Source organism: Peromyscus maniculatus, chromosome 3 (genome assembly GCF_049852395.1).
Source record: "Peromyscus maniculatus bairdii isolate BWxNUB_F1_BW_parent chromosome 3, HU_Pman_BW_mat_3.1, whole genome shotgun sequence".
Classification (NCBI taxonomy): domain Eukaryota; kingdom Metazoa; phylum Chordata; class Mammalia; order Rodentia; family Cricetidae; genus Peromyscus; species Peromyscus maniculatus.
Genome location: NC_134854.1, coordinates 154,499,223 through 154,524,363, shown reverse-complemented (window position 1 = coordinate 154,524,363; position 25,141 = coordinate 154,499,223). Strand labels below are relative to the sequence as shown.

Genomic DNA, 25,141 nt, shown 5'->3' with positions numbered 1-25,141 from the left:
GAACTGGAAACCCACCATTTTGACTAGGTTAGGTGGCCGGCGAATTCTTAGGACGTGCCTGCCACTCTCTCGGGGCTGGACTTTCAGACATACACGACCATACCCAACTTTTTATGTGAGTGCTGAGGATTTGAATTCGGATTCTCGTGCTTACACAACACCCATTGAGCTAGCTCTCCAGCTCCAAATGTTACTCTCTGAAATTTCTTAGTGGGGGATGGGGTGGCTGTTTAAAACAAACAGAAGACAAAGTAAAAAACACAAGGCAAGTTGCCTGTTAGTCTTGTCAGTGTTTGAAGATCAAGAGCTCAGAGATGCTACTAGAAGGGAGGAGGCTGCTGAAAGTTATTTATTTTACTTTTAGGGAACAGAATTTGGGCTCTAGGGAGGTCAGTCCAAGTCTGAAGCCTGGTTCCTGTCGTCAGCTACCTGTTCTCAGGCAAATTATTTCCTGATATTTCTCTGATTCTTAGTTTACAGCTTAGTTAAACTTGCCTGTGCTTTTGTGCAAAATGAGAATAACACCACAGACCTGGCAAGATAAAGGAGACAGGTACGAAACACTGGCCTCACAGAATACACATTTATTAGATGGCATCTCTTGTGGGCGTGGCTTTCATAAACTGACATGCCATAGTCTCTCAGCTTCAATACTTCTGCATTAAAGCACATACATAAGTTTCATTATGTTACTTTTGTGTGCGGAAATTTCTTTTTCCTTCTGTTGTCGTAATTCCACACAGAAATTTCTAGTTTATAGTCGGGCCTCTCTAAAACCCTCCCCTCCATGCAGAATCATCTCAAAATCTGCGGGTTTCTGTCCATTAGTACATAGGTAGTTCAAGGTTCCCCCGAATCCCTTCCTCCTCCTGTGGTTCTTCTCTTCCCTTCCAGTCATGACGCAGCCCCTTCCTCACCTGGCAGTCAACCCTCCCCAGGAGCTGTCACTTCCGATATCTCTACTTCTTCACTCTGGTTTCCCCTCCAAGCGAAGCCTCCCCCAAACTGCTCTAGCTGAGGTCACCTCTCTGGTGTTAAATCAAAGGGCAGATGTGGTCCTTAGGGAACAGCCCCACCTTGGCAGCATTCATTGCCAGGAATCTTCACCTGCCCCCTCCTAGGATGCTTCCTGCCTGCCAAGATGGCTGCTCTGGCTTTCCTCCCACCTCCCAGCTCTTCTTCCTCCAGCCCTTCAATATTGCGTTTCCCAGCACCCTCACCAGCTCCTCGTGGACAACTGCATCTGTCCCCACGACTTCACTCGGCTTGTCTTCGGCCTGATCTGTTCCCGTCACGATGCCTTTCTGACTACCAGGACCACATTTACTTATCTCTTGATTTATGGACCATGTGTCCAAAACAGAAATCTTTATAAACCAGAAAGGGTTCCCTAGTTCGGTAAATGCCGTTATCCAATCAGGTCAGAAATTTGGGGTTAGTCCTCCAGTCGCCCCCTGCCCCCCCTCTTTCATCCAACATCGAATCAGTCATCAAGTCTGGGGACTCTTGGGATTGTCCCCTTCTCTGCTGGCCCCGCCTTGGTTCAAGAGTTGCTTTCACCATTCACCACTGCTTCAAGACTCCAGCCAGACGGCCCCACCTCCACACTGCACATCTGCTTCAGATCCTGAATAGGATATGCAAGACCCTGAATGATGTGATGAAGGAATAATAAACGAAACGAACAGTTAGTTGCTGAGCTATGGAGTATCCCGTTACATTGATCATTTCCGAGTTTGCCTAGCTAGTCTCATATTGGGGGAGGTTGGGGTATTTCCAGTTTATACTGTTATAAATAGACTGGCTAAGGACATTTTCTTTGTCCACTACTGGATAATTTCCTTGGGATATTTTCTTAGGAATGGAACTGCCGGTGAAAGGCTGTGATTAGCTCTAAAGCTCTCATTATATGCTGCTGGTGCTCAAAAGGCTGAGGCCAGAGGGCCACTGCTTAAATGCCATCTGCTACTTGAGAGTCTCTCCCGTGGCTCCTGAGCTTCTCACTTCTCTGGGTTAGTGGCTGACAGTGGAACCCTCACATCATTAAGTGTGCACTTTTCAGGTGATGATTTGCTGTGCACACAACCTTCACAAGCAGATGATCATCTCAAGCAACACACGCCCCAGTTTGCAAATAGTTCTCTCTTCTATTTCGCTTTGACTCAGGAATTTTGGTTTCTTTTGACCAATTACAAAATAGAGCAAATGAAGGAAGGAAAAGCATGCCTGGTGTGAGAGGCTGGGTCCTTTCTGCCTGCAGATGAATTAAGAATGGAGCCTGCAGCTCACCCTCGGAGTTCCATGGTAAATTCCTCAGTGAAAACCGTATGGCCACACGCTTGGGGGTTGGGGACCCCCCAAATGCCCAATATTGTGTTCTTTTTTAAATTTTTTTATTTTTTTGTTTTTCGAGACAGGGTTTCTCTGTGTAGTTTTGGTGCCTGTCCTAGATTTCACTCTGTAGACCAGGCTAGCCTTGAACTCACAGAGATCCTCCTGGCTCTGCCTCCCGAGTGCTGGGATTAAAGGCATGTGCCACCACCGCCCGGCCTCAATATTGTGATGGGACAGTGTGAGTTTTTAATTTGATTGGCTCTGGGTCCTAAGCATTCTATTTAGTCTATTTTGGTACCTAAACTGAATTACAAACTTCTCATTTACTATGGGGAAAGGTAACCCATTTCAGTTCAGGTATTTCAGTGATCTACCCCATCCAACTGGGCTCCACCTTCTAAAGTGTTCCCCACTTCCCAACACACCTATATCTATGCTGATATCTGTACCCTGTGGTGGAAGGTGAAAATCAAGTCAAAAGATTCCCCCATCTGAATTTTAAAATAATAAAACAAGAATATTCTTTTACTGAAAAACAAGTAAGTGACCTTTAGCTTCCTATTTACGACTTCAAGACAGAGATCCTGAGAGAAGGGAGGCAGTCTGTAGACAAACTATATTTAAGAACAAATCAGAAAACATATATTGTAAGATAATTACTTTCAGCTGAATGCAGAATAAGAAGTAAGGTAAGCAATAAACTTGTGAGAAAATAGAAATACTATTAAGTGTGTATGTAGTTTATTACAGAAAGCATCAAACAACTGTACCACACACCACCACACATCTGCTGCCACCACGACCTTCATACCTGGGCTGGGCAGCTAGCGTCTTAGATGACCTTCCCAGGAGTGACCTCCCTAAGCATCTCTCTGACATGTGCTACACAGTTTTACTCCTCGTTCAAAGACACAGCAAGACAAGAGAGAGCCAACTACGTGTGCCTTCAGTCAAGGCCATGCAGTCGCCCCCCAATCTCTGGCAACTGCTCTCTGTGATTTGTATTCTAGGATTCTCTGACTTAAATCTAAAACACAGCTGTTCAATCTAGTGAGCCACCTTCTACTTAGACGGTTGGTCCAAGGAATTGCGTGTAGATAATAATGAACACTTTCAGTTCAACTTTGAAATGGGACTTTTCTGTATTGGAAGAATGTAAGCAAAGTGTATTTCTAAAGATAAGAACACTGGTGGTTTGGAAAGAGTAAAAAATATTTACAAAGCCACACTACCACATCAAAAAGACACACACACACACACACACACACACACACACACACACACACACACACACACACACACACAGAGTCTTGGAGATAGGGTCTCAAAATGTATTTCAGGCTGGCCTCCTACTCACGATCCCCCTGCCTCAGGCTTCTGTGTGCTAGGATTATAGGTTTACACCATGATGCCTAGTTTGCCAATTTTTTTTTAACTGAATTAAAGGGACCTTGAAAGTGAGTGGATTTCTTTTTATTTTTTAAACAGGGATAGAGAGCATAATATGAATTAAGTCGATAATGACTTGAGTGATTTTGTTCATATAAAACAACGGACACATAAATCTATTCTACCTGAATGCTATATGTGCAATAACTCTAAATAAGAGGGAACACCAAGTGAAACTTGTCTGTTCTCCTTTATTAATTGGGTCTTTCTGAGTCCAGTGATCACACATGTCTCTGCATTTTAATCACCCAGATCCATTTAATGGGGCCACTATTTGAGAGCTCAAGGGCTGGATAACATGATTATCTGTCAAGGTATCAGCAATGCCTAACCCTTCCCTTTCTTACTCGGCTGTTGTTATTTTAGATAGAGGGTCTTTTTATGCAGCCCAGGCTGGCTTTGAATTCATGACCCTCCTGCCTTAACCTCCTGGGTGGTGGGATTGCAGGTGTGCACCACCATGCCTGGGTCTCCTGTGTTTTTAACTGAGTGGTTCACAGCATATGTGCTCTTAGCCGTCTCTTCTAAAGTCTTTAGGATCATGGGTAAGGCAAATAGAAGACGAAGAATGGAATTTTCCTTCGCTATTTGATGGGACACTAGACCCCTTAAAGTTCCTGTGTCTGCTCATAGGTGAATTACTTCTAACCTAATAGTCTCTTTGATCTGGAACCCTCCTCTTCCCCACACACTGGCCAATGCCAGTAGATCTTCCTTTTCGTAAGCTGTCATTGTGTTTGTGCCCATGAGATCTTCTGTGGAGAGTACTGCCTCAGGATGAGTACGGCAAAGACCAACCACCGGCCATATTTTCCATGCTGAGCCTACGCGAGAACCAGACTCTCACCTGAATGAGGAGATCGGTAGCGGAAATCCTCTTTGGTCAGCAGCAGGAGCGCCTTGCCGTTCATTTCGAACGTGTTGCTCTCAATGGGCCTTAAAGAAAACTCGTTTTCCGCCCACTTGAGCCACTGGGCTACGTCATCTCTGCTCCAGTAAATCGGCTGCAAGCCTGTTGGAGAGCACAAGGCAGAAAGAAAAGATCTGGTCAGTCATACAGTTGGGACAAAGGGGGAAAGGTCTTGGGATAATTAACAGAACTGAGACTGTCTGTCTCAAGAGCCTTCGGGTTGAGTTCCAAGGCCCAGGTTTGTAAGTGCTTAAGTGTGGGTCACATTAGCTTTTTTTCTTAGAGGCAAAACGAGGGGAACCCCCTTTCCATGTGTCTCAGGGATGATAGGTCCTAGAGCCCTGCCCCAGGGCTGCACTAAGGTCAGCTTGGCTCTAACGCGGCCTGGGGGCACCCTAGGAGGACTGGAATTATGACAAATCTCAGTGTGTTTAGCAGGAGACCTTAGACTCAGAGCTCATGTGATTGTAGCCCAGAGTCCTTTGAAATGGGAGTGTTCCAGGGCTGGTCTTGACCCCCCCAGAGCTGCCAAATAATGAAGCATCCCCTGAAACTTTTTCCAGGAAGAGTCATTTACTCAGCCTCTGGGAAGAGCCAGGCTAGCCTCTGGCAAATGCAAAGCCAGAGTAACACAGAAGGTCCTTTGCTTTATTATTTGTCTTGCTGATGGACTGGAAGTGGGTCAGATGTCACCAACAGGGTGGTTCAGGTTGTATCTCTGGGAGGCAGAGAGTCTGTAGTTTTATTTCTCTTTGCTGCTATGGGAAACTCTGATACACCACCCTTCAAGTGATTAGAACAATAGTTCTCAAAGTGTGATCCTTGGGAACCCAGAGGGTTCCCAAGACCCTTGCACAGTGTCTATACAGCGAAAACTCTTTTCAGAACAAATTAACATTATTCTCTCATGAGCACACACGGAATGTTCTAGGAGCTACATGACCTGCTATCCGTCACAACAGGTTGAATACAGAAATGTGAATCCTGGTATCTTCTATTAACCTAGACATTGGAGAAGTTTGTAAAAGCGTATAACACTACTGTTGTTTGCACATATCTTTTGAAAATATACTTTAAATATATATTGATATATGCCTAGTTTGTTGGTCAATAAGTTAGTGAAAACTTTAGAAAGTAGTTTACAATATGGTAAGTGTTGCTAAAAGTCTTATGAGCAAAAGCTCTTGTGTGGGGGTTGGGGGGAGTAGAGAGTTGGGGAGAACAGTCTTTGATAATTATTCACAACTTGAATCCTGACAGCACAAGGTCTGCAGGCCTTCACCCTCCGAAGTCTCAGAATCAAGAGTCAAAGAGAGCTCAGTGGGACCAGCGTTTGTGCGAGATGTGGTGTGTGTCTCAGAAACGTGACCTTCAGCTCAATCCTATAACGAACCAGTTTTCGCCCTAAACTTCTGCTGGGAAGAGGGGAACACAGGACTCAGATCTCAGGGAGAACATTCCAGGCTCTGCCTCCTAAGAGGCTCCTCGGAAGTAGGTGCTTTTGAAGAACAGCCGTCAGTTTCTTCTAAGTCCCCGGAAGACTCCTTATAACCAGTCAGTTGGCCAGGCCTGGTAACACAGCTATTTGGAAAGCAATGCAAGGCTATGTATGCATGGCTGCCTGGGCTACAGAGTGAGTTCAAGGCCAACCTGGCAACTCAGTGAGACCTCGTCTCAGGTCAAAAGAGGGCTGGGGTGATTGTTCAGTGGCAGCATGCGTGAGGCCCAAAGTTCAATCCCTACTACCCTAAAATCAAAACCACCAATCCAACCCAAAACCCCAAGACTTTGAGTGTGTTTTCTTGGCTTTTAAATTTTATGGTAATGTTTTTCACATGGACGAAACAAGTAGCATTATGAGGTAGCTACTGTAAAATGTGACTACTTTATGACTTTTAGAAGGAAACAGAGCCACCAAAAGATCTGAGGTTTTGTTGTTTGGCTCTTGACTGGTCAGAAAGCAATGCCTATTGAAAATGGTTTATGGATATCCAAGTGTCCACCTCTTCCTAGTAGCGTGTGAATGTTAGCCAGGCTATCCTGGGAAAACCTTCAACTGCTACTGTCAACAGTGTCTACTTGGAACAAGAACAGCATGCCAATTTGTGACTTCAGACGTTACTGGTAAATGGGAGGGTAACGCCATCAGGGGATGGGCGGAGGTTCCCATCAGGCTGGGCACAGGAAAGCACCTAGTGGCCAGAGGGCTTTTTAGATGATGCAGGGAAACGGGTCTGGGGCAGCCTGTTGGGATGTCAACGTAAATACAGAACCAAAGCCTGCCTAGGAGGGGAAATGAAAATAAAACGCTGACAGTTCTACCCAGGACAAACTGAAACAGAGAGGTGGGTGAGAAGGGGGCGGGGGCCACAAGCAGTAATTTGAGGTTCTTTGTGTTCTATGGAAGAAAATCCTCATGAGTAATCTTTTCCCTAAATACAAGAAGAGTCACACACTCCCAACAACACTGCTGGGTAAGAATAACAGTTTCTCTTCTCACTTCCCATTAATCTCTCCCACAGCTCAGCCTTGAAGCAACCAAGGCCCCAGTGCTGTGGAAACCCCCTCCCCAGGAGCCCCCACGGAGGCTCTGGGCACATGCACAGCTGGACGGCAGGTTACAGAGCACTTGGCGGCTAAACAACAGTGACCCCGATGCTGCCAGCAACCTGCTGGACGGAGGACACTCAGGAGATCGATCAGCTTCACTGCACTTCCATTAGCGTCAGGAGACGGCGGACAGCTACCTCACTGAGCCAGACAGGCTCGCCATGCAGCAAGTCAAGTCCCTCTGCCTTTTTTTTTTTCTTTCTCATTCAACGGTATAAAAAGGCTAGGATATAGCATACGCTTTGTAATTTTAATGGAGAAAAAAGAAGCCACTCCCTTCAAGGGCCCTAAAGACTATTTAACTTACTAAATGGTCGTTTACGAAGCACGTCTCTGTACCTAGCACTGTTTAAAGCACTTCAGAAATATCAGTCCATTTAACAGCATGCTTGTGCAACATTTGAGATGGAGGTGCAAACTACGAGACGGAGGAGGCCGATGCATTTAAGGGATTCACCCCAGGCTTGAATGGTTCTAGCAACAAGTGGAGCTGAGGTCTGAATCCAAGCACTCAGATTCAAGTCTGTTTTCTCACCCAGGCATTTTCCATCCACACTCAGAACCAGGACTGGCTTTCCAAAAGACTGAGGAAATCGACTCCCTCCCACCCAACGCTGAGATCCTTGGCCAAGGCAAGTTATCAGCAGATTGAAGATAGAAAAAAAAATGTGCAGATCCCAGGAAGACAGATTTATGGCTAGAAAGAGGAGGGAGGGGCAGGCGGAACGCCACTTCGAATGTGTCTGGGCAGAAAGCGCTGTTTTCACAGGCTGCTCAGCACTGACACTGGCTCCGGACTTTTTGCCCAGCTCCCAGGGGTGGGTGGGACCAAGGCTGCCTGAGAAGGGAGGGATGTGTAGGGTTTGTTTCATAGTCAGTTCTGGCAACTTGGCTCAACAAAGAAAGAATATATCCGTTAATGATTAGGAAGGAGAGAGCAAGGGAGAGAGAAAGAACGAGACAGACAGACTAGAGAGAGACACCCTCTTAGACATTACACTAATACTAATATCAATGTGCCACAAAGAGCCATTTAACCATGACCAGCAGTCATATCACACCAATTAATTTCCGAGAGCACTTGGTGAGAATTTTGTGTGGAGGGACTGAATTGCTATGAATGAGAAAATGACTGAGACTCCCACTGGCCTTCTTTCTTAAGGAGGTCCAGTCAAGTTCATGGACGCACACCCTTCAGTGATACATCCAGACTCTTGATCTCTTCAATTTCGTGTTCAAAGATGGCCACCACCCCCATCAGGACATCCTCAGCTCATGCTCAACTTTCTGAGTTATGCTTAAACAAATGATGTAAAGCTGACCGGGAATCAAGAGCTGGGATTCCATTCCCACATCTGCTGCTAATGAGCATGCAATTCTAGAAAGCGCGTTTGCTTCATTTCTCTGTGGCTCAATGGTTTCATCTGTAAAAATGTGGAGTTTAGGAACCAACAAGTTCCTGAAGAGTTTAATACAGCGAGTGTGTACCTACTGAATTGGAACCTTAAACACAAAGCAACTCAGCCAGCCAGGATGTTTGTTTTCCCACAAAACTGCTCTACATTCACGATCATGACCTTTGTAACTTCTCAAAAGCTCTTCTGAGTCATGGAAGGCAGATTAGTGCTGAAGAGTGTGCTGCTGTGTTCCAATCCTTTGCAAAGCTGTCAGTCAGCATGGCAATGATAAACATAATAGCTTGCCCCTTTGAAGTCCATAGGTGCTTCCCACCTGTCACCGCCCCTAACTCACAGGAGCCCTGCAATTGGCTGGTGCTTCCTACATGTCACTGCCCCTAACTCACAGGAGCCCTGCAATTGGCTGGTGCTTCCTACATGTCACCGCCCCTAACTCACAGGAGTCATGCAATTGGCTGGGGTCTCATTTCAGTTTAACAGATGAGGAAATAGAAAGCTTAGAGTTGTGGATGTGTGTGTGTGTGTGTGTGTGTGTGTGTGTGTGTGTGTGTGTGTGTGTGTGTGTGTGTGTTTGCAATGGAACCCAGGGCCTCATACATGTTCAGCAACTGTTCTATTGCTGAGCCACACCCCAGTTCCCAGCTCAAGGCCTTTCACCACTATAGCCCTTGGTAAAAACATCCTTTCATGTCAAACTCTCCATATTACACATGTTTGCTATGGAGTCCATGCACTGGTGGCAGAAGTTGAGAATGTGAGGGATGGAGATGCCACAGAGATGCACTGACTCAATCAACCCTGGGCTCCATGACTGATTAGGAAACCAAGGCCTGGAAAAGCTAATCATACCACTCCTGGTCAACCAACCCCAGGGATCCATGTGACCCAAGCACTTGACTCGATGACAGCAACATTATGACCCTTGACCCAATCACGTCCAGTGACGAATTCCGTCCTTGCTTGGTCATCTTGTCTTATAATAAACAGCCCAGAACTACAGTTTTCAGAGGTTGCACACCTGTGTTCCCCTAACTCCTAAGACAACACAGGAGTGTGACTAGGGTCTTTCTATGCCTGGACAATACAGTTCAATGACGATGCAGAATTCAAAGACACTGAATTCTTAAACCAAACCAAATCAAAATGATAGCCTTCACAGGTGAGACCACAACAGCCCACAAAACCGGAAGAGGCAGTGCTGGGGTTGTTGGCATCTCAGCCTCGCGATTTACTTCCGCCATGGTCATTTTCAAATAGACTGATAATAACAGCCAACACAAGCACTGATTGTGGGTCAGGGGATGCTTTATATATGCCATTCACCTAATTCCCTTTGCCCCATAAGACAACAATCACCAAAGCACAGAGAACTCCAGTTATATCATCGAAGCTTTGATAGGCATTTGTCATCCCCATGGGTCAGTAAAAGTGCTGACCAGGTAAGGCCTAAGACGAGAGCATGCTGGTGACAGACTAGCCCTCTCTTTTGATGGGTACCAATCAATTTCCTATCTATCAACCCTCTACACACTCATCAATAAGATGGAATACTTTTCTGAAGCTCAGGAATATAGCAAGTATAACACTTTCAGCAACTTTACTGAGGATGCAGAGGTGGAGAGGGACCAATGTCTGGCCCCACAGGGATAACTTCTTCTCTGTGCTCACACACACAGGTCTGAAAATCCATCCTGAATGGTTCTCAGGGTTCCATCAGCCTTCCTGTTTTGATCTGTGTGCTCACTTCCCCTCCCCATCTATTCCTCACATCAGGTCAACAGGACTAGCACCTTTTCCTCTTCCTGCTACCCCAAGGGGTACCCTGGGATGCCTGATGTTTCGGGAGTGTTCTCTGGCTTGACATAACATGAGTCTGGGCCACATAGAAGAGCTCAGCTTTTGCTCTCCCAACAAGTCTACCCATCTCCAGTGCTCTGTCTGGTGGTCATTCTCCTTGATGAATGACAGGAAAGAGTCAGAAGGTGAACAGTGCTTTTTTCTCTTTGCATGTGTTGATGTTACTCCACATAAGCCACAGCAGGCCAATAATAGGCTTTTCCTTAAAGCATCCCCAATTTTGTTCACTGTAGTCTGAAGTTATCCGCAGCTCCTCTTCTCTTAATATTCTAGACCTATAAGGTTTCTCCTTTATCATTTCTCTTTTCAGTAACTTTTTAAAAATCACTCACTACACACAGCTTTTTAAAAGAGAGAGCTCATTAGACTGATACAAGATTGTAGGATGAGAAGCTGGCACACCATGCTGGCAAATGATTTTGTGATATTTTAAGAGCTTGGTGAATGTCAACTTCTGAGGATCTACCTTAGAGAAATCACTTTGTATGTAGAAAAATCCTTCATGCACAAAGATGCGCATTTTTTTTTTAAAAAAAATCAAGTGTTATTTTTAATAGTGGAAAACAGAACATAAAAAAGAGAGCAGTTACTGACAACATCTATGATAGAAAGTGATGCAATTGATAACAGTTTTTAGAAAGAATGAATATTCATACTGAAAATCAAAATAGTGTGTATACTAACAGAATCTCAAACAATGCACAGATGTTTTATAGAACACAAAATATTAATAGCAACTGTCACTCAATAGTAGAATTATAGGTGACACTGTCTCTTTTACTTATTTTTATTTCCCAATTTTCTGTATTAAGTATGTATTATTCTCTGGGATAGGGCACAGTCTTGCTAAATTGCTCAGGCTGACCTTGAACTCAAGATCTACCTGCTTCAGCCTCCTGAGTAATGATGTCTTTGTAAACGTTGAGTCACTAGTTGAGGTGGTACAGTCCTGAGATCCCAGTATGTGGGAGGTAGAGTCAGAAGAATCAGGAGCTCAAGGCTAGCGTGGGTTATATGTGATCCTGTCTCAAAAAAAAAAAAAAAAAAAAAAGAAAAAGAAAAAGAAAAAGAAAAAGAAAAAGAAAAAGAAAAAGAAAAAGAAAAAAGAAAAGAAAAGAAAAATGGAGCTCACTAGAGACTATCCTCTATAGACCTGTATCTGATGATTTTGGTTGTTTCTTCCATTTTTATTTTTATGTCATGTGCAATTTCTAAGTGAGAATCCCATTTTTGAGAATACATCAACTTTTCTGAATAGTATTGTAGCATGTTGGTTCATGGGATCATAGGTAGTTTCCTTCTGATGTTTAAAAATTTGCTTTCTAATTAAGTCAAGAAAACACCTCTAGTCTGTCTTATTTCCCTTCCTTGATTCTAAGTTAATGTTTTCATCCTCATCAGAAGTCCCCAACACTTCTACTTTGCCAGTCAATCTCTCTGTCAGACTTGGGTCAAAGAGCAGAGCCTCTCCTTGTCTCTTCTACCTTTGGACAGATAAAAATTGCCAGTTATTAGGTACTTGTGCTAAGAGTAAAATGTGCATGCACGTACCTGGAGGTGGCTTCTCGGCAACGTACATGCGGCACTCAGGACACCTCCAGTAGGGCCCTTGGATGCAGCTGAAGAGCCTACTGCTAGGTGACCCACCTCTGTACCTGCCACCCTGTTGTGTGTCAGCTTCAGATTGAAGCATTCCCTCTAGAAATGAGGGAGGAGGGCCAAGAGCCTCGGGAAATCAACAACTCAGTTTCAGGAAGTTCCTGAAACTAGCAAGACTCACAAGTCCCATTCTACAAGCTATAGCTGCACTAAACTACTGGTGAGGAAGGAGATTCCCTGAGTAGCTGCACTGCCTGAAAGTCACACATGGAGCTCTAGGGCTGCAGCTTTGGTGAGCTATTAGTTAAACTGGGGTGGGCTCTTCCATGACAGCTATTTAGTCATCCCTGTTCCAATTAGTAACTCCTTACCCATTGTGCTGGTTTAACTGTCATCTTGACATAATCTAGAGTCACCTGAAAGACAGTCCTAAGGAGGGATTATCTAGATCAGGTTGACTTGTGGGCATGTCTCTAGGGATCTGTCTTGACCGTTAATTGAGGTAGGGAAGACCCAGTCATTGTGGCAGCACCATTTCCTAAGCAGAGAGTCCTGATGAGAGGAAGACAGGAGAAAGCTAGCGAAGAGCAAGCAAGGGTGTGTGGACTTTTTCTGTGGTCTTGCCTATAACTGCGATGTAACTGGCTGCTTGATTTGAGTTCTTGCTCTGACTTCTCCAAAAGGATGGCCTGTAACTTGGATTGTGAGTAAAATAAACCCTTTCCTCTCCTATGCTGCTTTTGGTCAGGGTATGTTATCACTGAAATAGAAATGAAGATAGGACGCCCATATACCCGTTATCTCCCCAAACTCGTTTGTTGACAAGACTGGACTCTAGTAGACTATTACAGCCTGTGGCCAATTCCCAGTCTAAGGTGGAGATGTTTGCATGGTGTCTTCCCAGTTAAAGTCACACAGCACACCCTCTTCCTGTGCAGGCACCATTCCTATCATGCTCCTGCCGTGGTGTGGAGAGTCGGGGTGCTTCAAACTTGTGAGGTTAGTACATCGGCAAATGTTCCCGTGTTCCTGTTGTCTCAACAACCGCTCTGTGAAGCTACACTGGACACATCTGTATTTGAAGCTCAGAGAGGCTAAGGGACTTTCCCAGGGTTATAATGAGCCTAGAACTAAAAGGACAGGAAGCTATGGCAGGAAAGGGTGGATCTTGGAGGAGTTGGGGGAGGAAGAGGTAGTGAAAATAATCAAAATATAATGTATGCATGTGTAAAATTCTCTAAAAATTAATAAAATTATATTTTAAAAGAGCCATTCTACTTCCTAAGGCAAATTTAAGTCTGACATGCAATAGTTCCTGTATGTAGGATGTGCTCCATGCATTTGAGGTGGTCTTGCAGGACAGAGACCAGAGAGCTTGGTGCCTGAGCTCTGCCGTGCATCGTTAGGAAATGGAAATGCATTCAGCAGCTCACTAGAGGCCAAGAAGTCAGAACAACAGCTCTGTAAGCTGTGAGATGTCCCGGTGGAGCTCTGAAGCCGCTATAGCACCTAAACAAAAAAGCCCGGCAGAGCCAGGGTACAGGCTGGGAAAGTAGCAGCCCTGAAGATACCGGGACTGTCAGGGGCGGCAAGGGAAGGAAGGATGAAGGCCAGCGAGGGAGGCGGTGTCTGCTTCAGGTGTGAAACATAAAGGGCGCCTTTTAAAAACCCAGTAATTAAATTAAAAGTTCAGTACAATGGATACCAATGGGCTCCACATGTGCAGTTCAATTAACTGGGGGTTGATTATACATATAGTTTAATATATAAACCACCCCAAATAACAGCAAACCAAGCCCATTAACTTACTGAACCTTTACAATTCATCATGTCTTTATTCTCTAAACCATACTGGGTAACAATGTAAGAAATCTAAGATTGTTCACAGCCTTGGGTTTTGTAAGCAATCTAATGATTTAAAGTATATGTCAGAATGTAGGCTACAGGCAAATAGTATCCCATTACAAAAGGCACTTGAGAGTCTCAGTTGGGTGTCAGTATGGGTCCTGGAATGCATGATTTCTGATGAACTAAACATCAATGCTTCAAGTCATTCCCCAAAAAGAGCCATGATGAAGAGGTTCCACGATAACCTTGGAAAATGGGAACTCACTTGCACAGTACCACTCAGCTTTTGGAGGCAAGGATCTCCGTGAGTTTGCAGATAGCTATTCTCCTTCCTTTGAGAGACACACACAGGGAAATCTGCCTGCCATGTCAATGTTTGTGGACCATGGAATCGATAGGCGGATCACTGGAAAATCAGTTTAGTGCTGTTCAGTATCTTGTATACCAATGAATCTAACTGCTGACTTGTGATATAATGCAACAGCAAATTAGGTTTGGAAGTGAAATACACACATTACCCCAAATTATGGGGAGGAAAACAGAGTAGAGAATCAGAGAGGGTGCCCACTTCTCACATAGACATCAGAGCAAGATAAAATGGTGAGAGTTACTTGACAGCAGACCGTATGGGGGAGTGTCCCCTCTCAGGGAATGTTAGAAGTCCTTGCTAACATGCTGAAACTCGGTATATACCCTAGGAAAGGTTCATCATCAATCAATTATCTTAATCTATGAACAGTGAATTGGTATGACCAGGAACAAAAAGACACCACAGAGAGAAGAGATTCAAAGGCCAAGACTCAAAAAGGACAGACTTTTCTCCATTTGGGAGCAGAAAGATATATTTTATTTATCAACTTTACCAATGCTTATGCCAACAAGAAGTCCAACTGTAAGGCAGAAAGGAAAAATAAGAAAACTAGCTATTAAAAGTCAGTGTGTGTCTCAAATAGATGTAATGAGTGCATATAATGGGTGCCTGAGCATAAAGATCTGGCTGGATGTGTGGGATCTGCATCCTATGATTGACAAGGGCTGCCTGAATAGAAGAAAAGGAACAGCTTTTCTTTCCCTTCTGCTCTTTTAAGCCACACACAGATGATCTCTTGTCTGGCCGGAGCCAAGGATCTACGGATATTCCTTTACAGAGTGTAACCAGAGTGACCCTCATTCCCATTCTGGATGGGACGGGAGAGATCCAATCAGTGGGGTGGGAGAGAGGCTTGCCTTTGTGTGGCCCAGCTGCCCCCTTGCACTTCCCTCCTGGGTTGCTCTTTATCCTGTAGAACTTTTGAGAAGGCAAGGTGCCTTTTTTTCAGGATGGAGCCAGTGCTTGCCATCATGGAATCCAGAGGTGGTGGTGTGGGAGGGACAAGAACGGTGTGTATTGGGAAGGTGAGGGCCAGGAGAAGGAAAGAGGGTTTAACTTTCAACAGGCACTCCATGGACCTCAGGCTGGACCAAGGGGTCAAAGGAACCTAAAACTCTTCAATGCTCTTCTTGAGTGTCTTTTTGGAAGAAGAATTCCATTCCACCTTGTCATGCCTGACTCCAGGGACAGTGACTCCATGTGTTTTCAAAGGCTGGCTGCCCTTTGCCGTGGAACTGAGTGTCCTCTGAAAGGCCAGGCAGCCAGTGCTAACTCAGCATCTGAGGGCTGCATGACTGACATCATGAGCAGGATGGAGTAATTTTAACGGCATTGCTGACGCGGATGCCTCATGAAAAAAAAAAAATCACATTTGGACCAGCAACTTCTATTTAAAGACAATCCTGTTGCACTTGCTTGAATGTGCCCAGGAGACTAACTTCTCTGCCCCCGACCCCTTCCATCTTTATTCATAGGGAAATGGCCTTTGTGGATCTAGCCACAGGAGAGAAAAAGATCTCTTCTCTCCCCAGTTCCATTCTTCAGCATGAGAGCTGTGAGGACTGCTGATCCCCTTGGCTGAGGGCTTGTACACAGTGGTAGGAAAGTACAAAGACAAGACCCATTTCCCTTGGGGCTCAGTGGCCAGAAGGGAACCAGGAGGCCCTGCCTTATGCAGAACACCTTTCTCGCTTGGCTCACCCACCCAATCTGGAATTTTACATCATTTATAGCTTGTGATAAGGGCAGGTGGAATCCTGTCTGTGGAAGAGGAAGCTGATAAAGGTAACACCAGATGTCAATACAATCCATTCATCCTCAGCTTTGTTAGGTAGTAAGAAGAGTCGGAGGCATACAGGCAGACACAGAGTGTCAAGGTGGACTCCCTTACAGCCAGGGGCTGGGGTACACTCTGAGCAGCTGCGAGACACCCAAAGGAAGAGACCTGGATCCAATTCTTGCCTATTGTCACATGGAGTTGGTCATTCCTCTCCTGGAGCTCATGAACTCATTACAGGAGAGGATGACCTTCAATACCTGACCCTCCTGCCTCCACCTCCCAAGTGCCGGGGTTACAGGCATGAACCGCCATGCCTGGTTCAGATGAGAATATGGATGGGAGTTCTGCAAAGAGGTCCCTGTGCTTTGAGCTTGGAGGTGAGAACCCATGAAAACTGTCAAGAGAATGAGTGGTGTGTCCCTGGTGGTGCAAGCAACATCCATTCACATTTTACACTTTACACAAGCCCTTTCTTGTGGCTGGGCGGGCCTCTGCTCTGGTGAGGTCTCTCAGCACTGTTACCACTGTTAATCAAAGCACACTGTCTACTCGGACTTCTTAACAAGTATTCCTAACATGGTAGAAAAACACTAGAAACTGCCTCTAGCCAACTTTCAAAAGGAAATGCCAATTCCACTTCCATCCTGTTTCTGTGACTTATTAACACAGAGGCTGTCAAAGGTTGAATGGTCCCCAAAGATATCCTCACACTGTCACCCCCGAAGACTGTGGGTGAGACCTTTTATGAGAAACATCTTTGCAGACTTAGCTTAAGGATCTTGAGATGAGGTCACATGGACTGTGCAGGGGCCACATGCAGACTTCAGTGTTCTGTAGGCCTGGGCTTCTTTTGGGTTTCTTCTCACAGGATCCCATTACCCACATGGTGAAATCTCTGCCTTTATTCAATATTTGCCACTTTCTGCTGAGTGATTATTTTTGTTGTTTTCTTATTTATTATAAAAATTCTTTTGTTTGCATCTTCCATGACTCTTAAAGACTCTGCCGTTTGGACCCACCGTGCATTCTTACTAGCTTATGCTTCATTTCTCAAGTGATTTTCCTGCTGATTCTTTCCCGAGTGCTGCTAACTCATTTCTGAGTTTTTCCACTTCTGACTTAACACTGTCTCCACTCTCCCCTCTCATGCTCTGTGTCATTTTCCTAATGTCTGTGCTCACAAGGAAGGACGTGGATGCTGTGAACTGTTGGTGTTACCTTGGAATGCACGCACGCTGTCCTGGGGGGTGCTAGCCTGCTCCCAACTTTCCTCTATTTTAAAAAGTGTGTTTTAGTTTCACTACTTTCCTATTGCTCATTTTTTTTCTTCTTTAAAACAAAGTTAATCTTCCTGGATTTTTAGGAATGAACTTATTTTCAGCTTTACCTAGCTCACTCTTCTGTTCAAACGCAGCAGCTAGCATTCTGAAATTGCTTGGTTCTGTTTTCCCTGGGGAGTTCTTGCCCAAGTCTCTCCTTCTCTGCTGCTGTAGATGGAGAACGTGCTAGGCTGCCCCAGAGTTAGCAGGTACCAGAGAATCCTACATCTTGGAGAGCCCCAGAGGTCACTCACACTACTGGTGAAATGAGCCATTAGACTTCTTGGTTATTTGGGGTTTTTCTTGTCCCAAGGCTTATCAAAACCCTTGGGGACACCTTGTGACCTAGCTGAAAGTATTGTCCTTGGGTTTTGCTACCAAATTGCAATGTTCTTATAGGAGCTTGAGAGAATTCTACTGCTGTTACATGTGTCATCCTCCCAGAGTGTCCCATAATATTTCCTACATGAAAGGACAGCGCAGACTTGTAAGATAAATGCCAAGTTTTGGTAAACTACTGCTGGATTCTGTGACAGTGAAAGAAATGTAATAATAATCTGAGGGGTTTCCGGACACACCTGTGCGGCCCAGAGCAAAGGAAGCACCACCTGAAGAACAGACAGGAGGGACAGGCAGGCCCGGGAGGGAACACAAACCAAGCAACTGGGCCCCGAGGCTCCCTCTGCGCTAGAAACCCAGGGTACAGGGCTTCCTGCATGATGGAACTAAGGACTGGTTTCAGTGAACACAAAGTCTCCCATCAGAGGGAACCTCCCCCATTTACAGGGCCCAGCAGACCCTGCCGCCCTCCCTCCTTGACGGCACTGTGGTCATCTGAAAATTTCACAAGACTCTGACTCACTCAGCCCGTGGGCCGCACACCTCAGCGGTCCTAAGTAGTGGTGAAGACCTCAGCATGTGATTCTTCCCCAAGAACAGTGACAAATCACAGCCCCGAGATACAGGGAGTTTCAGTCATCAGCTTTGCACACAGCTCTTCAGAGGCACCAACCAGCAGCTCTCCCAGACGCAGTCCCACAAAACCAGTGAGGCATTAACAGCAGGGCCTGCAGGTGTCCTACCGCCTTGTCAGCCCCAACCCTGCTCTCCCACTTCCCAACCCGGCTCTCCCCATTCACCTCTGCTTTCTCATTAGGCTTCTGTCTCTTTGGAAGGCCAGACTCATCCCTGACCCTTCAGTCTCATCACTACAGAGCTGTGTTGTACTGATAATTTTTTTAATGTCTTTTTTTTTTTTTTTAAACGTGGTCCTTGGAAACTTTGCAAGAAATGTATTGATTTGAGATACTCAAGCTGAATTATTGAGCTTTGGCAGAAGGAAATAAATCTTTCCCATTCCCCACGCCTGCTGCCAAGTGCGGCTTCCAGGAAGCAATGTCCGTCCTTTCTGGAAATGAAGCAAAAGCCAAACATTCTACCGCTCTCCCCTGACCCCACCCCTTCACTTGAATTCACTGACAAAAGCACTTTACGATTCATTGCTCATTTGCCCGAATAGGCATCCGAATTAGTAATGCCCAAATTAGTAATGCCTGGCTGAGGCAGCTTCCTAAATAATGAGGCCTGATCGGTTTGGCAGACCCAGGGGCCTGTGGAAAGCAAGCTTGCAGCGCGTCATTAGGTTAAACACTCTTCCGGTTTTATAATCAAAATTTCCCCTACAGACCTGGATGTGCAAAGGGGAAAGAGCATGCTTACTGACGCCAGAGATTAACCAGAGCAGGAGCCAGGGCTGGGGTGGGAAGGTGGGGGACCAGCACTCAGGAGCGGGGACTCAGGCAATGGTTGTTCCAATGCACAGGGCACGGTGAGCACACAGACTCCTGACATCTGCTGTTCCTTTCAGTTCAGCTGAGTGTTCATTCTACCTGGCCTCGGTCCAGGGGAATTCCCATCATCACCAGCTGAACACAGTGTGGTCTAACTGCACAGCCTTCCTCTGCCCATCGCTCCCCTCACTGGTTCCCTGCCCCATCCATCTAATATCTACCACGGTGCTGAGCCTCGGGTTAAGGCTGGGGTGTCAAGGGGAACGATGCCCGGACAGTCCGGTTGGGAAACCGGGCGTGCGGAGAGATACTTCCCAGTCTGCATCAGAACCAGGCCAGGGTAGACTCTCAGAGGAAGGAAGGGGTGACAGCCTGGCAGGCACGGCCAGCTTTGGAAACTGAGCAGTCTGACATAGCAATCACAGGAGGTGATAGGGAGGGTGGGGTGGGAGGTGATGTCTCCACTGTGATGCTAAAATGCATTGGACTTAATCTACCTCAAATGGACATCTGGGCAGTACTCACTCTCACCTATGTCTCCCAGTCTCAGAGAAGACCACCATCATGCTGTCAGTGGCCAAGGGCCCTGCGCCTTGCAGGAACCCTTTCTGCTCCCTGCTATGTGCCCCTCCAGTCTGCTGGCGGATGCTGTTGCCTCTGCCTTTCCTCGGCATCCAAATCCAACTGCTTCCTCCACTTCTGCCGCTTCCACATAAGTCCCAGCCGCTGCTGGCTCTCATGGTCCCAAACTAGTCCCCCAGCTTCCATCATATGGTCTGTTCTCAACAGACTTGCATAGGTAATGATGCACTAGTCATTCAGAGTTCATGTCAAAGTCCTTAAGATGACTGGAGCCTGACATGCTCAGAATCTACTTCCTCACACCCCCCAATCCTGCTTCTTCCTGCTCTGGCTATACTGATACCCACACACCGGACACAGCCCTACCGCAGGGCCTTTGCACTGGCTGCTCCTTCAGTTGGAGACATCTCCCAGCCTTCTCTGAGACTGGGAGCCATCTCACTTCCTTTAAGCTCTCCCTGGACTTTCCATCCAAAACAGCTAGTCTCTATTCTCTGACTTCTTCTTTCCCTGTTGCCTCACTTTCTAACAGTTCCACTACTTGTCGTTTACTTATTTAGTGTGTGTGTGTGTGTGTGTGTGTGTGTGTGTGTGTGTGTGTGTGGTGTGTTCTTCACTATCACCCTCCACCTTACTTAGAGACAAGGTCTCTCCTGAACCCGGAGCTCACTGACTCAGCAAACCTGACCGACTGGTGAGCTCCTGGGATGCGCCTATCTCTGCCTTCATCTCCCCCCCCCCCCCCCCCCCCCGCCCCCGCCCCACATGGGGGCTGGGGATACGAACTCAGATCCTCATGTCCTCACAGCTGCTCTACAGCAAGTACTTTCCCCGCTGAGCCATCGCCCGAGCCTTTTTTTTTTTGTTTATTATTCTTCATTAGGATATAAGCAGACCTTGGCTTTACTCCTGCTATACCTCCAACGCCTCAAACAGTTTCCAGTTCACGATGGGAACTCAACAAGTATTTCTGAATGAATGAGAAACTATCCTCTACGAAGAAAGCGGTGTAGCACAGTGGTCAGGAGTGAGGCCCTGGGACCAGGTATCCTGGGGGTTAAATCTTGGCACTTCAACTTGCTAGCTAGGTTGCGTGACCTCTGGCAAGGTACACATTCATCCGTGTTTCAGCTTCCTCAATCATAAAACTGGGACGACGACTGACCTTCATCAGGGGGCTGTGAGCACTAAGTGGGATGGGATAGGTAGAAAGCTCTCAGAGCAGAAGAGAACCTGGCATAGACTGAGCACTTGAGAAATAATGGTCATTATTAGCCAGAGCCTTGTCTGCCACACTGAGTTTAGACTTTTATCCTCAGGCTACACGGAGTCATTGACGGATGTTAAAGGAGGGAGTAACATAATCAGATATTGTTTCAGAGGATCGTTCCAGCTGTGCAGGGGAGAATGAATCACATCAGGGCAAGACGAGGAGACCAGCTAAGAGGCTCCTGCAGAAACAGATGACAGACATTGTTAACATGAACTAAAACAGAAGGACTGAAGAAAGGGCGGACTCGAGATACTACAGCGGAAGGACAGATGAACAGGAAGAGGAACTCAGTGTGAAGGAAACAGTCAATGGCAGAACCTGGGCTCTTGAATTTTACCAGACAGTGATACCCTCCCAGGTCAGGCCAAAGGGGGGGGGGAGGATGTGGAAAGATGGGTCAATTTTGTTGACTATGGACATCCAGTAAAGAAGGTAACTGTATCAGTATATGTACTTGTGGAGAAGGACTTGAGGCATACATACATTCAAATTTTGTTGTCTCCATCATACTGCTCGCTGAGGCCATGATCATAGATGGATTTCCCCAAGAACACATTTAAGGAGTGAACTATTTATAAGAGGTGTATTCTGGAAGAATGAGACAGCAGGGGACAAGTCAGGGGAGAGTCAGGAGAAACTGCGTGTGAGTGTCCAGTGGACTGGAGTCAGAGCGGAGGACAGCGACGACCGCTGGAGGAGTAAGTGGGAGGCGGGGAATGCAGAAACACGTGACTGTGAGTGACAGCGAAGGGCACTGCAGAACCTAGACAGATTCCTTTGAAGATGAGGGGCGAAAGCCTGGCAGGCTGACCACGGAGGGAGAACGGGGGTAGGCAGCGGGCGAGGCTGCTGTGGAAGAGCCAGAACTCAGGAAAAAGGTCTCTGTGTTCAGGAAGAGACGCCCATTTCCACCGAGCCAGAGGAGGCAGTAAGATGGGCTGAGTGGGGAGTGAAGGGGAGCTGCTTGACCCCAGCCAGGCAGCGAGGCTAGCTGGAATGTGCAGAGAACCTGGTGGGACCGCCGGGCTAGAAAACGGGGTGCCTGCAGGCAACAACTACAGGGAGAGGGGGAAACTTCTTGGGGAACCCTAAGCCTTGAAGAGTACTCCCAGGACCCACTTGAGGGAAGCATCTTCTCAGTTTCATTCTGTCCAACAATTCTGCTCTTTTGTGGAAGTGACCTTTTAGACCCGGAGACACCATGCTGTAGTTGGCATAAAACTAAACCCACGGCAAACATTCAGAGAGAACACACAGTGTGGTCTTGAAAAGTCTTTCGGAATCAAACCTGTTATTCTTTTGATCAAAAAAACTTCATGGCTCTTACCTAAGTGTATACTTTTTAATCTTTATTATTTGTAGTGCTGAGGATTGAACCCAGGGCCTTGTGCATGCCAGGCAAGAGTTTTACGACTGAGCTACACTCCTGACTCTGTCTAAAATTTTATTTTGAGGCAGTTTAAATAAGCTGCCCGGGCTGGCCTAGAACTTGTGATCCTCCTTTCAAGGACCTGGGATCACAGGCCTATGCCACATGCTTGGCTGAAAGTCATGCAACCTTCTAACCTAAGCCCCGTAGACACCTTTCTAGGCTTTCCCCCAGCTGTCTATCACGCCTGACTGTCCAAGCCCTCTCCCCGTCTGCCTCTGCTCTCACGTCCGCTCCGCCCGGCTTCTTCCACATTTTTGCCTGCTGAAACATATCCCTTCAACGTGGTGTGTGGGGGTGTGTCAATGTGTCGCTGCACGCACGCACTTGCCTGTGTGAGTATGTGCAGAGGCCATAGGCTCTGGGGTTACGGTCCCGTGGCCATGTCCAGCCCTTTTACGTGCTCCCGGGGGTCTGAACGCAGGTCCTCACGCTTGTACCCCAGGCACTCCTGACGCTGGGCCACCTCGCCCAGCCCTCACCTCTCTCTTTTGAAGCCTGTACCTGGAGTCACCTCTAAGATGCCTTAGCGTCTTTCTTCCCGTCTTGTTTCCAGAGCACTTGGCAGACACGCGTAATTTCTAGAACAACGTGTTGAAGCTGTCAGGGTGTTACTGATGTATCCGACTAGGCAACAAACTTCAAATATAAGGCTGTGTAGGCCCTTGTCCTGGTTGGATTTTTGTCCATCTGACACAAGCCAGAGTCATCAGGGAAGAGAAACCACTATTGAGAGTGAGTGCCTACAGGCAAACCTGTAGGCCATTTTCTCGATTCGTGTTTGATGTGGGAGAATCCAGCCCGCTACTGGGCAGGTGGTCCTGGGCGGTATACAAAAGCAGGCCGAGCAAGCCAGTAAGTAAGCTTGTTCCACCATGGTCTCTGCTCCTGTTCCTGCCTCCAGGTTTCTGCCTCAAGTTCCTGCCTTAGCCTCCCCTGATGATGGACTGCAGCCTCTAAACCAAATAAACCCTCTCCTCCTCAAGTTGCTTTGGGTCATGGTGTTTTATCACAGCAAGAGAGACATAACCAAGACCAAGGAATGCATCTTAGTAAGGGCCTGGGCAGTTGAAGTTGGCCATGTGGCTGGCTGGGACTAGTGTAGCCACTAAAAAGTGTCAGAGAACCTTTCAAGTAACCAGGTATGCTGGCCGTATGCATGCTTGTAATCAGCTACCTGGGAGGCGGACGTAGAAGGATTACAAGTCAGTCCTTTCCTTCTACCATGTAAGTCCCAGGGACTAGACTCAGGCCTAGACCCAGGCCATCAGGCTTGGGGCAAGTGTCTTCACCTGCTGAGTGGTCTCATCAGCTCAGTTTGAATATTAAAACTGGACACACCTTACACCTGCCATGCGTTTTTTTCTAGAAATCTGTCTTACTAATCGGCTAGACGTCGAATTATCAGCAGAAATTAGTTTACAGAGTTGTCACACACAAATCCCTATAGATACCAGACCCTTCTCCTGATGTCCTCCTTAGATTCAAATCCCAAGAATGGCTGGCAGCACTTGGGTGGAGAGAGCATTTACACACCTGATCTCACTTGGCATCACATTAGCCAGGAGAGGAAGTGGAATGGGCATGATTGTTCTTATTTCCTGCTGAGCAACATGAAGGGAAGGAGCTAAGTGGTGTCCTTTAAAGCCACTGAACCACTAAGAGGTTGGGCCAGCTCTTAGCCCAGAACTCAGCAAATACACTGGACTCCCAAGCCAGAGGTGACACCATGGGTCTGTGCCCTTCAAGAAGATGCTCCAGGAGCAATTATCCTGTTTACAACTAGACCCCGGGAACCATCCATCTAAAAAGGAAGTCCCCTCTTCTCGGGAACATTGGATACAGAATTAGAAGCCTTGCATCCACCGAGGTAAGGAACATGATGATTCTTTGAAATCACTATAACCAGTAAGCGATAGGCAGATAGCCTGGTGTGTGGCAGTGGCTTGGCTTCTCCAGGCAGCTGTGTGAACTGATGAACCAGGGGAGAGGAAGGCACGCCCGTTTCTGTTGCTCTAGGTCTCTGCTTCCTTCTTCTGTAGGCTCCTGTTGGCTTAAGCTCTTGGTTTCCTGAGCCCAGTATACAGAAGCCATCCCGGGTCTGCACAACTGAGCCACAGCTACCTTGGATGGAAGTCTTATTTGAGGTTCCTTACGAAGGCGTGATACAAGACCCAGGCGGCGCCGGACAGGTATCCTCTGCTCACATCACTCCCCTCTGACCTGCTTTTGACTTAAGCCCTTAGGTAATTATATAAGGGGGGGGGGGAGAGACTGACCACAACAAAAGCACATTAATCTGAGCCACTCACGATGAGGACCCTAAACCACAGCAGGCTCTGAGTGACAGGCAGATGCTAAACTGCTTCTGAGTGACAGACAGTGTCAAAGCCAGGCACGACTCAGTACAAGCACTGCTGAACTAAGATCTGAAAGGGTAAGGGTGGTGACTGTGTGCAGTGATCTGTCTCGTACTTTGGTACATATGTTTATGACACTTATGTCTGTAGCAACACTTTAAAGGGTAAACTTTGGAGGCTGGAGAGATGGCTCAGTGGTTAGGAGCACCTGCC

At 46.6% G+C, this 25,141-nt stretch overlaps 1 protein-coding gene across 1 annotated transcript in view; it reads right to left on the bottom strand.

The window, feature by feature from the left end:
- The window catches only part of Etv6 (ETS variant transcription factor 6), a 237,585-nt gene that overhangs the window by 43,575 nt on the left and 168,869 nt on the right, over nucleotides 1-25,141 (bottom strand). The window contains 1 exon segment of the mRNA XM_006976544.4: nucleotides 4,631-4,795. Within this exon segment, the coding sequence (XP_006976606.3) occupies nucleotides 4,631-4,795 (165 nt within the window).